Source organism: Pocillopora verrucosa, chromosome 10 (assembly GCF_036669915.1).
Source record: "Pocillopora verrucosa isolate sample1 chromosome 10, ASM3666991v2, whole genome shotgun sequence".
Taxonomy (NCBI): Eukaryota; Metazoa; Cnidaria; class Anthozoa; order Scleractinia; family Pocilloporidae; genus Pocillopora; species Pocillopora verrucosa.
This window is the reverse complement of record NC_089321.1, coordinates 1,485,632-1,500,572: the sequence shown is the minus strand read 5'-3', so window position 1 is coordinate 1,500,572 and position 14,941 is coordinate 1,485,632. Positions and strand designations below refer to the sequence as shown.

At 38.9% G+C, this 14,941-nt stretch overlaps 1 protein-coding gene across 3 annotated transcripts in view; it reads left to right on the top strand.

Moving 5' to 3' along the window:
• Positions 1 to 14,941, top strand: part of LOC131781083 (paramyosin) — a 58,686-nt gene that overhangs the window by 38,987 nt on the left and 4,758 nt on the right. For 2 of the 3 annotated variants that reach the window (XM_066173653.1, XM_066173652.1), the window contains exons 8-11: positions 549 to 830; positions 2,326 to 2,886; positions 3,316 to 3,414; positions 4,171 to 4,818. In XM_066173653.1, coding sequence (XP_066029750.1) covers positions 549 to 830; positions 2,326 to 2,886; positions 3,316 to 3,414; positions 4,171 to 4,818 — 1,590 coding nt within the window. Of the gene's footprint in view, positions 1 to 548; positions 831 to 2,325; positions 2,887 to 3,315; positions 3,415 to 4,170; positions 4,819 to 6,544; positions 8,527 to 14,941 lie in introns of those variants that run through there. The other variant, XM_066173654.1, reaches the window with a different exon arrangement.

Genomic DNA, 14,941 nt, shown 5'->3' with positions numbered 1-14,941 from the left:
CCAGCCATTTTGACCTCACGCTTGGTCAATAACGCATATTAACTGTTTCAGTGACCATAGAAATGCTGGCACTCTGATTGGTCGAGGATTGCATCATATCTTGCTATAATCCTCTCGCATGGGGTGATTAGCACGGGCGCTAAGTTTCAAAATGAATGCTTCGCGTTTTTTCAATGTTACTGAGGAAGTAGTGAATGTGTTAGTAGACAATCCAATTACAAAGCGAACAAAAGATGCAATTAAGTTTGCTATAACACTTTTCAAAAGAAATATATGAAGTTTTTGCTGATTGAATTAAATTCTAGAGGAGACTGGCCGCATATCTCTATACGAGGTATCAAAACTATTGTCACAGAATGGTTTAACAACAAAACGAATTTACAAGAGAATTCGAAAGCACCTGAGTAATTGCACTAACACAATTATTTGCTGAAGGCGAAACGAATATTGTTGAATAATCCCCTCGACTTCGTCTCATATAGCATTACCCTTTGTTTACTATCTGTTCAAGTACTTTTGCGTTAAGTTACATGTATACTTATTTGCAGACACCTCTCATAATATACAGCATGAACAGACTCTTGTCACTCCGATTCAAGTAACGTCGATATGTGGTGACGTTGGTGACGACTGGAAAAACCTGGCTGCTCGGTTGGGACTATCTTTTGCAGACATTAGTAACATTGACGCTGATGGCAGAGAAAGCCGTGAAAAGGCGTATAAGGTCATTGAAAAGTGGTTTAAAAGAGAAGGAATAGAAGCAACAGTAGGAAGACTCATAAATGCTCTAGAAGAGATAGAGAGGAAAGATGCCGCCCAAAAACTGCTTAGTATGTAACCTCCTAATTTAAGAGGAATTCTCTCAATGCAGACTATATCTACTTTTGACAAGAAAAACCTTAATCCTTGGTAGAAAAAGATCGCCAAATGAAAACTTTACTGGTTATATTAAGGATGTTTCATTCTTAATTTGGCTCTCACAGCTGTAAAACGAAGGCACTCCTTTAAGCGGAAAGTAATAGTTCTGAGGTCCATTGGCTTTTCAGTGCGCAGTTTTTGCGAGGTTGAAGTACTGCAGCGGAAGTTAAGAGCCGCTTTGAGTTGGGTTTAAAAAGATTGAAAAAAATTTAAATATTTCACTACTACAAATGTTAATGTTTTTTTTCGGGTAGTCTGATCGTCTGGGTGAGGCCAGTAATCCTGAGAAAGACTGTTGTCTTGTGACTGACGTTTCGACAACCTCAGCGGAAGTCATTGTATGAGTCAAAGAAAAAGTAGTTGTTAGTCAAGTGTCATAAGTCTGGTTTGTATGAACTTCGATTTGTCAGCCACTTTTCTCGGGTGTTATTGAAGACTCAAGTTGCATGAGACGATCGTGATTGTGAGGTTTCGATCCGGCGGAAATGTTAGCTCCTTTGTTTTGTGAATTGCGAGAATAAGTCGTTTGCATGGTACCGGTAGTTGCTAACATCTTTTGAGGGGAGTCTGTTCCGGTCCTGAGTCTGTGCTAAGTGAGTGAACCATTTTTCTAGAGTCAGTCGTTGAAACAAGGTAGCGCTGTAGGCTAACCTTGCGCAGAGTCCAAGTCGGTAGCATCGTTCGCCGGTTGTAGATGTTCACCAATGTGTTTGCTGACTTCACTGTTGTCGCTTGTTTGTGTTCAGTCATTCTTTTGTTAATGAGATTTTTGTCACTCTCTTCGGTATGGAAGGCGTGGCAATCGATGTACTTGGCTTTGTAGACTGCGTCTTGTCTGTTGTTCGGTATATCCTTGTCTGACTGAAAACAATAGTGTAATGATTTGTCTGTATGCGATGCGGATATTGAAGGGTTACAGGATGTGCGATATGGTTTCAGAAATGCCAATATGTACTGTATATAGTCTTTGTAGACGTAAGACTTGCGCTTTTGTTTGTTTCAGTAGTTGCAGTAGATCGATAGGCCGTTTCGTGGAAGAAACTCGTCCATTTAGTTGTAGACATACTTTTTTATCGGATAAGCTGTCAGTCGCAACGTGACTGACAGTTCATCAGACAAAACCTAGGTCATCACTACCGACAATGGTACTTTTTCTCAGGACTGCCCTCACCTGGATGGTCAGACTACTCGATCAGAATGTTACCCCGGGGTTCAAGTAATTTACTCGAAGTTTACTTTTAATGCATGCGCGTGTATGTGAAAAGCAACGCGCTTGTAATTCTTGCTGGAATCCAGCGCAATATTACAAGTTTGAAGATAATTGCCTATTCATTTGAAAAAGAGTCTGTTACCTACCTTGCTTTCTTGGGTTTTCATCTGCAGCTTTTGTTTTTTTTATTTGAATAGCATCTGGAGAAGAAGAGGTAGGGTTAAACCGCGCCCGGGTACAAAGTGGGATGATACGAAAGGACTTCGAACAGTTGGTGGTGGATGTACAGAGCGGGCAACATACCATAAAGAAAGAGCTCCAAGAACTGAAGAAAATCATCCACGCCGTAATACCAACGGCAAAGGGTAAAGAGGAACGGGAGAATATTGAAACATGGGTCGAACGCTTAGAGGCAGTATGCAAACGATTGGAAAAGTGCCTTTCAGACCTGTACACTGAAGAAAGTGTCAAAGAAGGTCCCGAGCAGGACACCACTAGCGTGGGGAAATCTAGGGACCAGATTAGCGCGGCTCTTCGTGATTTAGTGAAGAATCTCAAAATGGTCTATGAAAGCTGGAGGGAGTTCGCTGAGATATCATTAAAACGCGAAAATACCTTATGGAGCGATAAGAATGATAGGTCTCTAGGTGTACGACAAGGGAAGGACGGAATGGCTGATCGAAGCCAGAAAGACACCGAACAAATATGCGAGGAACAGCGAAAGTACGACGAAGTGACCATAGAAGTTTTGTATGAAGGTGGGTTTAAACTGAATGAAATAGTGTAAGCTTTGTCATTCGAACACCCTTTCCAAAGGGATCAACTGAACCGTTTCAGAAACGTGTCACCAAAGTACAGAACAAGGTAATTTAGTGCCGTTATCAACTGAGTTGATAACGTAAATTGGCCACCGTAAAGAGTTTCGAAGCTGACGTTTCGAGCGTTTACCCTTCTTCAGAGCGAATTGGTAAGCGAACAGAAGAGACACCTTCAATTTATTCAAGGCTCAGAGTTGATCATTCAGGCTCCTATTGAGCCGGAAATGTCGCCCTGTTTTGATATAAATCGTAACACCTATTTCTGGAGTAGGATAACACGTTTCAATGCGTTCCCCGAAAGAAAAAAGAAGACCTGCTAGTAGATTAACTGCAATCCTTACATTAATTTATTTTTTTTCTGTCCTTCAGCTAATTTAGCCGAATCAAAAGCTAGAAATAACCAAAATTTAACGGGATTGAAAACCGATTCTCTTGGACGGATGGATGATTCAGAAGCCAGCAATAAAGGTTTTTTATGTTCATAAATTTATGAAACGGTATCAGTTTTACTCATTATCCCTTCCAAGTCGTTAACTGTTATTATCAAATATGGCATTAGGAATTAGAATTATCGCGGCCTTTTTAAAGTTACAATTTTTGTTCAAATTACATGTACTTGTTTTGCAGCCACCTCTGGTGGTATACGATTTGAACACGCTCCTGTCACTGAAATCCACATATGGTCCGTATGTGATGAAGTAGGCGCAGACTGAAGAGGCCTAGGAGCAGTCTTAGGGCTTGAATCAGCGTTGAAGAATAATATTGAGAATGATCACAGCGAATGCCGTGAGAGGGCACGGAAAGTGCTTCAAAAGAGGAAAGAAAAAAAAGGAAATGGAGCAACAGTGGGAATTGTTATCCAGCCATTTTGACCTCACGCTTGGTCAATAACGCATATTAATTGTTTCAGTGACTATAGAGATGCGCGCGCTCTGATTGGCTGAGGACACATTTCAGGCTCCTATTGAGCCGGAAATGTCGCCCTGTTTTGAACACCTAACCTTGGTTCATGGAGGGTGAGCAATGAAAAATCATCCAAAAAAAAATTTCGGAAAATTTTATTCCGTTAACAAACGTAGAACTCGTTTAGACGCTGAGTTCACCAGGCCGACTTAAGTACCAGAGCCGTGAACTTTGAATAGAGAAAATATGGGATTCATCCGCCTGCTGTAATTTTTTCGTAAACACGCGTGTTTAATTTGATTTTAATGATTGTTTACTTAGGAAACCAGCTGTGTGGGCGGTGTCTTAATTTGGAGGAGGACCCAAATGATATAAAAGAAGATAGCGATAGATTAATGAAGGACATCAGCCGACTCGAGAGCGTGCACAGCAAAGAGAAAGAAGAATGGAAAGACATCATGGTTGAAGTAATCAAGGAAAAGGATATGAATATCAGCATCCTAGAAAACAAAAATGATAAACTTTTGGTAGAAATCGGAGAGTTACAGAGAAAAATTGAAGAGATTGAGACACAGAAAGAAACAGTTTTGAAAGAACACAAAAAAATGGAGGAAAAGATTGAAAAGCTAGGAACAATGAACGAGGAACTTAAGTCTGAAAAGTGTGAGCTGTCAACTCAAAGAGATAGATTAATGAAGGACATCGGCCGACTCGAAAGCATGCACAGGAACGAGAAAGGGGAATGGAAAGGCAGCATGGATAAAGTAATCAAGGAAAAGGATATGAATATCAGCATCCTAGAAAACAAAAATGATAAACTTTTGGTAGAAATCAGAAAGTTACAGAGAAAAATTGAAGAGATTGAGACACAGAAAGAAACAGTTTTGAAAGAACACAAAAAAATGGAGGAACAGATTGAAAAGCTAGGAACAATGAACAAGGAGCTTAAGAATCTCAACTTCCGAAATCGTAAGTACGTAGGCACAATGATAATGTCGCTGTCCGTGTTGAATATGTTTTAGTTAAGTTTGTTTATCCTTACGTTATCTCTTATACCATAATATATAATAAAATAATGGAGATAGTGCGCGCGCTCTTATGGTCGATTGGCGAATTTAGATGAGAGTGCGTAAACACGAGTGTGACGTCACGCTTTGGGGTTTCCTGGCCTAAATCAAAAATTCAGACTTAAAGCTTTCGCATTAAAAAAAGTAATTTCAATTACAAATAACAAATATTTGAAATGAAGAAAAATTTTCCAAAGTTTGGTTTGGGGTTTAGCTTTCTCTTTCCCCCATGAGCCCGAGCAAAAAAAAAAATAATAATAAATAAAAATGAAGAAGAACTTCAGCGCTTTGCCTGCTTTGATAATCTTGAGCTGGACGACCTCGTCGAGGGATCTCAGAGACGACAAAATATGCAAAAAAGTTCGCAGTAAACATTTTACAAGGAAAGTTTTCTGTCTGTAATGAAATCCTTTACAAGAAAGATTCTATTTCCAAAAGTTTACGAAACCCCTACCAAGCTATGTGCTACAGTATGGTGAGTGTCTTAATGTCTGACAGCAAGCTTCGTATGGCCGATTGGTCACCGTGTTTTGACTTTCAAAACTTTTTATGAAATGTGATTTTTCTCAAGACGTTTTCGACCTAAAAAACCTATTTCCTCAGTGGCAATGATATTCATTAAGTTCTTCAACTCAGTATGGGATAGCAAAACTGTACTGACCAGAAAAACTTCAAAAGGCAGGATGAATGATACGCAATTCAACTTCTCAAACATGTTCTCGGGCTGCCAAGTTGGGCAAGCTTTCATCACTTTCATTTTCAGCTGAATAAAATTGTGCCTCCTTTAGTTTTTTCGTTAAGGACTTGTATATTTTGAACATTTCGTTATTTTTTCGTCAAATTTACGAGGATTCAAAGATGAAACCGTTTAATCCACACGGTGTTGGCTTGTGCCAAATTTCAACGTGACTTTCATTTTTATAAGGTGAATTTTGATTGGTTTATGTGTTGTAAGATGTGCGATCTGATAGCTAGCAGGAAATGCCATCCTCCAAAGCATGTATTAAGAAAATCTGCATCAATCAAGACGGAAGTAAGTAAACAGCCTTTTCCTTTATTTGTCATGTTATTGGAGAGATATGTTTTATGAAAGCATTTAATTTTTTTTTGTGTTTTCATACTGTCATCTAAACACTCGAGAGGCTTGGAGAATTCTCAAAAGTTTTGCAAACCTTCGGCTGCGTCTTAGGTTTGCATACATGCCACGTCAACCACCTCGTGTTTAGTTAATCTTTTTTAAAGTGGATGGAGCAGCAGCTAATTGTCGATGTTATAACTCCACAAGATTTTAAGAGAAACGGGAAAAAGGTTTGCGAGGCACGGCTGAGAGGACCAGTGATAAACAATCTTTTAGGACCTATATTTTCTTAGCATTCCAAGTGAACAACGGTTCGCCTAAAAATCGATCGTAAAGTCCATTGATTGCTCTCCTAACTTAGCCATGAGTTTTCCATTACAATGAAAGATCTGTTTTCGGGCAATCAGACTGCACAAAGTATCTCCGTTACTTAGTAGACTTTACCAACAAATGAAGTGATGAATGGATTGTTACTGATAGTTGTTGTACATTAAATGATCGGGTATTACGTTGTATTTATAATTATATTCTAACATTTGCTCCCAATCAGGCGTCTTCTTACCAACTGGAAAGGAATTTGCCAAAATATGCCATGGTGTTATATGCTTCTTGAGGAGACATTCTGACTCATCAAAAGTGCTTGCTTCAAGATCTTCCGATGGACCAGGAAAAGCAAGTGACATATTTGACCATCAGAAAGGAACTATCAGTGGAACAAAAGAGACAAAAGACTCGTGGTGGTCTATTGATCTGGGCCCAAGTTTCCGTCTCGTAATTACACATTACTCTCTAAGACAAGGCAAAAGAGATGGAGAGTCAGCACTTACACACTGGAAACTGCAGGGATCTAATGATGAGATGAACTGGGAAGAACTTGAAACTCTTCACAGCAAGAATGATATACAGTTTTCTGCTCCTCCTCCATTTTATACAGGTACATGGTCGGTTGGAGGAGAAGTAGGAGCTTATCGTTATTTTCGAATTTTCCAAACAGGTAGAAATTCCTGTCACAAATATGGAGTATATTTATCTGGAATTGAGCTGTTCGGAATGCTCCTGTATATGTAAGAGGCTAACAACCTTGAATGCCTGAACCTATAGTTTTTGGCTAGTAACAAAATCAACAACAATGAAAACAATGTTTATTTGCACTCTCTCTTACCTTAGAAGCTATTAAAAAAATGTTGAAAATAAATTCAGAGGACTGGCTTCCAGGAATAACTAAAGGGGTTAGCGGAGCCAGGTAGCCAGTTGACATCAGCATTGGATGAAAATAGAATACAGGTCAGCAAGATAGATACATAAAAAGAAAGAAAAAAAGAGAAAAAAGGCTATCACTGCGCTATTAGGAAAGTGAAATAGTTCAATTTACACACGAGTATAAAATATTGTATGAAAAAAGCACATAACTGAATATCTATGACAACTTATAACAGTTGACAACATTATATACCCACCGTATTTCCTCGAATAAGCGCGCGGGCGCTTATTTAAAAACTTGGCCAAAGGAAGGGGCACTTATTCGAAGGAGGTCGCTTTTTAAGATGTACAAAAATTTAAAAAACGGATAACGGACCTAAAGGAACTTTGCAAGGAGGAAATAACTGGAACGGTGAAGAAACTATCCTCCTTTGATGATTTAGCTGTAGTAGAAGCCTAAAAGTTATAAGTGCTATGGCAAAAGAAACATGTTTCACTTTTATCGCTATTTTTAGGAAAGTGAGGGAGGAGGGGGCGGTGCTTGTTTGATACATTGGCCCTGTGAGTTTGGGCTTATTTGAAGGATGGTGCTTATTGGAACGTGGGCGCTTCCTCGAGGAAATACGGAAATAGGAGAGACTAGCTCACCAGATAATTTGGGAAACGACACAACTACAATTTAAAAGAATGTAAATACACGTAACTAAAAATCGTTGACAATATCGCTTTTAACTAACTTCTTAAATTTTGAAATAGTGAAGGTTTTGTGGACGACTTCCTTACAATATCAATAACTATAAAAGAGCATACTTTCAGAGTCAGATGACTCTTTGTTTGTACGTTCTTAGGTTTTCTTTGGTGTGTGATATATCCTTCGTTTTGCTACTTTGGGGTATTTCCGTTCACTGTGTGATCAGGGGTAGATTGCAAGTTTATTGAATCAAAGATCTTTATAGTTTAAAGATCTTTATAGTTTTTAGGTTGAGCATCTACTTGGCACTGTGAATATTATTTTACGAAAGAGAGAAGAAGCATCTTCAATTCGTTCCTGCTGTATCAAAAGTCGCTGAGTGAAAATATTCCAGGGTTAGTTGCCCCCGCAGCGTTTCCGGCCTAGAGGTCAGACACCCGAGGAGGCATCATAGGAGCTCCCGCGTGTATCTATATGAAAGTGAAAAGTTTTGTTATTGTTAGGTTGTAAACAAGTAGAAATAAGCGATAATCGTAACGGAAATGCGTGACGTGTGACGTAGGTCACATACATCCGGGACAGTTGTAAAATTGTTGTTGAAGTTTGTCAAAAAAAAAGAAATACATTTTCTTGAAGTGTTATTTGTTTCACTGGTTCTTAATGTGGTTCTATGGGGTACGGGTAACATCATTGTGGGTAGAAAATGATCTTAATTAGAACAAACTAGGTGCGCATGGTCTTATCGGTTAACTTCGTATTTGGGCGCGCATGGTGGTCTTGGGTAATTTCTCGTCAGTGGATCGCATGGTGTTCGACCAGTCGAAAGGATAAATATCCTCTCAACAAACACCGATCTGAAAAGTCTCCCTAAAGCATTCGGTGTTTATGGTCGACTGGTTTGTCTCAAGTTTTTCGCCACGTGATATTTGGTCAAAGTCTGTATTTCATGTTGCACAATAAAATTGATACATTCGCTCTCATGAATGACTATTCAGGCCAAGCCGTGATGATTTATTTCAGCAGCAAGCGACACGGACATTGCTCGCACTTTTATTGTTTGGTCCTCGAATAAGTTCTTAAAGGGTTTGAAATCAACTTTCTTAGTTTTTAATAGACTTCAAGAACTTCATTAAACGACATCACTCGAAAAAGTGGACTGGTTCCTTGAAATGATAGTAAAGACATTGTAGTAAAGATATTTTAGTAAAGAATGTTAGTTGAAATTTTAGCCGGGGTAGTTTCGTCTCCGCGCACCTAAGTGTGCGTTCACACACATTCTATATTTAACAACTGGGACTACAGGAGACAAAAAGATACAGCTTATCCACAATCAAACACAAACTGCAGTGTTACGGTTGTAAAAAGGCATTGCTTTTTAAACACCGCTCCGTAGCTGTGAACACCTTCTTAAAATTGGAGAAGCAAAACAAGCAAACCAATGAAACAGCGCTGCCAAAAGTGCAACTGTTATGAATATCCGCCTGTTACAAATAGTATGCATTATAGCAACTTTGAATAAACTAATATCATCTAACCGCTGACTGATCATCTGTTAATTGAAGCGCGCAAAAAATTATGAGGGAGTGGAACACCGAAATAGACTCAAGGAGTTAATAAAAAGTAAGAATTTTGACAACGTGCTGAACACAATTAGAGACTGAGGCATTTTTTCTCTTATTCAAGTGCCGAGGAAGGATAACTCAAGAGGACGGGATATAAAAGTAACTACGGAGAGAAAACGTTGCTCATTTAGTCAGAAATAGCCAAACGTTGTAACTGTCGAACATTAAAAACTAAATGGGGTTGTGCAGCTCAAGTTTTATCAAAACGTAACAATCTGATTGGCCACGCTACTCGCCCTCTGTTCGGCATTAAGTAGTGAGTAGCCTACCAGTGTGCGTTAGAAGCAAAATGAAATAAAAGTGTAAGCCTGTTTTGTGAAATTTGGACGACTGGTAGATTTAATATAAAACGATAAGATTATTCGCTGTTTATTTCCAAACGTGACAGGTGATTCAGGCTTCGCACTCAGCAAAGTTTCCCACAAGATATATTAAGCTCATTATTCAACTATTAACCCTTTCGCTCGTCCTTACTTGAAAGGGGGGGGGGGGGGAAAGAGAATTTGAACCTTGCCTGCGTGAGGTGGGGAATTTGAGGTGGGGATTATGCAAGTGTTATATCTTTGAATATGAAAGTTTCAAAGGTAAATAGTTTACTTTCGCGAGGTAATGGCTTAGAAGAGAAAGTCTACAAGGTCAAGGGTTTTAAGGCTTGGTCATGAAATGTAGTTTGCTTTTTACCAAAAAAGATGGGCGGGAATTTGAACAAACCAATCCTTTGCCCGGAGATTTACCCAAGGGAGGATGCCAAAGCTTCGAATTGAACGACGCATAAACTCTAATTTTAGACTCCAGTGTCTACAAAATTGAGTGTAGAGTGCCAAAATAATCCGAGGTGTTAATAATCTGAGGTAGACCAGAGAAATGGCTTGTGAGCGGGTTAAAAAGGCCAAGTTGAAGAAGCTAAATTGATTCTTATTCTCCGAACAGTTGTTTCGTGCGTGAGCTGTGCGTTCATGGGAAAAATTTTAAAAGGACTAAAGGTGGTAAAGAGTTTGTTGAGGCGTAGCCGAGGGTTATTGTAGCCTCTTAGATTAATGAGCGCTCAGCTGGCCCGTAAATGAGTTATTTTATGACTTTTTCCGGGGTGTTAGCAAAAAGATGTACTATAAAGAGTAGTTTATCGTCAGTGCACACGCACGTTATCATTTTTCACAATTTATAAAGTCAATTATACACCCGTTTTGATAGGTTCTTACCTATGATCTTTTGGAGAATAGACGTATAACGGTCGTCACCTTTACCAATGATTTGCTCTTTTTCTAATCATGTACAACAAATAGATTTCATGTTGCCGCGTGTCTGTACAGTAAATACGTAGATTAAGACATAGATCAATTGAATCAGATGACAATAAACTCGCTCGCTTTGCGTTCAGTTTGACCGGTTCTGCGATCGTGACGATAGCCTCTGTCTTTGCAATCTCTGAGGAAAGGAGCAAATTGCAGTGAAACTGTCAGATGACTTCTCGGTGAAAAATCATCGTGCCTCGTGACACAGCTGACTCTTTCGCCAAACTTTAGCTTTTAGTTTACTGAGGGAATTTCTCCACAGCGGCAAAACTCTAGAACACTGCCCGAGAGGAACCTTCGCCCCACATAGTGCGAAGGAATAAAATGTTATGGCAACAGAAACGAAAACAGCTATTCATTCTTATGATAGATTTCGCCATAGAAAACAAAACACAAACGCAACAAGCTAAACATTCAGTAACGGGAATTTTTTGCTGTAATCTTGACCTGAAAACCGCAGGCGAGAAACCGTCTTTGTCAGTCATCCTCGAAATCTTCGTTTGATGCACGCGGTTAGTCCTTCAGATGGGCTGAACCGTACTCGCAACTTCCATTTCCTCTCTACTACTTGAGTACGATGTATCACAACTCTCCGTAGAGCTTACTGAAGGTGGTACACAGAGTTGTGAGAGATTTGTAAGTGTCAACTGAGAGTTTTCACAGTTTTGTACTTCATCAGCCGCTAATTCGTTACCAGTCCACGGGACACTTGAAGGACAAAATAAGAGCACTTTAAGGCCCGAAAAAACCGAGTTTTAAGTTTTTTGAAATTTTTCTTCTATCGGAATTGGCTTTTACATATGATAAGCTAGATGTTTACGCAAAAAAAAAAATTGTGTCATGGGCACTTTAATTACTCTGTTATACTCACCCACCGACGCAGCACCACAGTTTCCTTAGAAACTTACCTCCTTTTGACATGATATCATGTCGAGTTCAAAGTCGTCCGAGTAATGCCTCTTTTTGCAGGTTGATTAAAGAATGCATAACAAAACATTATCATTGTCAATGAATTATAAAACCTCGTGTTTATGTTATCTACCGAAGCTTCAGACCTCGGCATTGATAATTCATGATATCATGCTCAACCTCATCCAATAATTGCTTATTTTTCTCTTGAAGTTGAACGAGCGACAGTAAGAACTTGAACAGACTTGTCAGTGTTTGATGGGATGCACAAAAAGGCTGACTGTGTCAGTGTAATTACATACTTGAGAGAGTATATTATCAAGTAATCCTGAACATTTTTCACGAAAAAATGTGGTGAATTGCATGAGTTAAGTAGGCAGTGAAGTAGGCAAGTCTTCATTAGGATGCGAAATAATGAACTAGTTTCTTTGTTTCCAAAAAAATTCTCCTTGAGGTACCTCCGCTCGACGGTGTGTGATAACAGGAAGATCGTAAATTTCCATAACGAAGTTGCTAAATTGCAAAACTGCGTTGATTCAAATGCAAATTATCTCTTTAAATATACCAAAATCTGCCAGAGTTTACAATAGGTCTTTGAGTTTCCTCCTCTTGAATCCTGACCCGCTACAACAGCATTCTGCGGTAAGGGTGTCATGTGAGTTTAATTGTCTCAAAGAGCGGTGCCATAAACGTTCTAGAAAACTTATTTTTGTGGAGCGGAATTAGTCAGGTTCAATTTGAACGGTAAGCCTTATCTTAAATGGTTTAGATCGTATATGGTTTGAAACTAGGACTAACTGTTGATCTGTGGTTAAGTCTGATTGTCCGAGGGAGAGTAATCTTAAGAGGACTGTTGTCGATAACATAAAAGTCACTGACGTTTGGACAACCTCAGGAAGGGGAGAAAGTCATAAATACATCCAAACGCCTTATCAAATTACGAAAGTCGGTTCTTGTAACACGATTTTATTTTCCAAACTAGTTTTTAGTTCTATGAAAATACGCCAGCAATGGCATTCAACGAAAACTTCGGTTAAATAATACAACAGTGAGTTCTACTATTAATTACCTTCGTCATGCTTAAGGGCCCGGATGAAAGAATGCCAACAAACAGAACATTAGTGCATAGCCTGAATGCGATCAACGGGCAAAGCTCAGCCAAGAGTTGCTTTTCGTTGCAATACCTTATCAAATAATACTTTGAGAAGGGTAACTTGATGACAGGAGAAGACGAATGCTGCGATCTAATTGATTGACCATGTAGACGTAATCGCTATAATGCGCGGACCACTTTCATCATGAAAAGAAACCATAGCAACCACGTTCAATAAACTCTGTTCCTAATTATAATCACAGGTTTGACTCCTTCGTTTCATACAGGATATAGAGAGGCGAGAATGTTTCATGGAATGAGGAGTTGTGAGAAAATGAAAAATTACAAACCAATGGGGCTGTGGAATGCTGAAGGAATTGAAGCAATTTATGATTATGCAAAGATAGTACTTAACATCACTCATATGCCCGACATCATCAATCATTCATAACCATTGAAGCGGGCAAACTTGAGTGGTTTGTGAAATTACGTGGCATCTGGCCATAACTTGTGCATTAAAAGAATTTCAAAACTCTGTAGGCACGAATGTGATATTTAAAGAAATTCATACTAAAGCAAAACAACCAATCCGATTTCAAGACTCGTTTAAAGTAACCAATCAAATTGAAGTAAAATAAAAGACAAGAAGACCATTTGGGAAATCTTGCAACAAATTACAAACAATCTCAGTACTGGATCAATAATATTTTGTACTGAATTAAATGTTCCTTTATTTTGGCAGGGATAATTGCACTTCGTATCGCATAATCTTAGTCTGAAATCATACTTGTGATTCAATAGAACTAGTGCTGCGTTCTGGCTTGATTGTGAAATCACACGGATGATTTCACACCAAATTGCAAGACACAAAGTTCATGTTAATATTTGTAAAGCACAGCAAACTGAATATTATTAACACCCCATAATATTCCAGAAAGGATATAATGTCACAGAACCTACTTTTAAAATATCTGTATGTCTTTCGTTTAGAACTGACACTGCACAAAACAAATTTCTGAACCACAGAAATGCATCGATATATGTGCTAACTATCTTTTTAAATATTTCAAAGATCTATTGACTCAACTTGACGCTGAGTGTAGATATAAGAATTCAACTTGATTTTCATCTACGGCCAAATTAAATATTTTTCATGAAAAGTTGTTATCATAATCCTTTACGGGAATTTCTTACGGGGAAACGCAGATAATACCCGTACACTGACTATTGCACCGTCACATTATCACTTTTCATCGTCTTCTAGACCGTTGACTCTTGTTTTGTGGCATTATTGCTTGTTTAAATTTTGTTTGCTTTTTTTTGTTCTGCAATTTTTTAATTGTATTACATCAATGGAGGTAAAAGGAATTACACATACATTATTATGATATAATATAATATGATATAATATAATATAACTGAAAATTTGGCGAGGAATCCTGTCGAGAAACCAAGAGGCCTATCTGAGCTAAAGGCTTCTCATATTTCACAATATGAGATATTAGTTATATGGTATGATTTAGATACATAATATTTCAGATTGAAAAGGAAATTTCACAGATATTTCAGAAGAACGGCAACAGTTAAAGCAACTGAGCTGAAGGGTGAGCTACTTATGCAGAAAAAGGAGAAAAGTCAGTATGGACTCGGACGACAGGTGAAGGCCATGATAAGAGACTGTACCGTGCAACTGACCATATTTGCCGATGGTGAGCCTTGCATCAAACCTTTGTGGATCTTTAAGGCACAGGACAAAAAACTCCAGACGGAGAAAAGAGGCAGTATGATCCAAGAGTCGTGGTCAAGTTCCAAGAGAACACGTGGTGCAACGAGGAAATCATCGTCTTCTGGCTCAGAAATATGTTGAAGAAGCCAAACATGTTTGGTCAGCCAGGCGATAGACTTCTAGCTTATCTATGATGCGCATAGAGCTCAAACAACGGAGAGGGTAAAGACCATTCTGACGCAAGAGTGCCAGACGACATTGGGGCTTGTACCTTCCGGCGCAACGAGCAAGGTTCAACCACTCGATGTTACATTTAATGCGGAATTTAAGAAAAGTGTTGATAGACTAAGACTAGACTAGCCACGGAACACTTTCCGCAAATCCAGAGCGCTTTATGACGGAAAAAGTGACTGC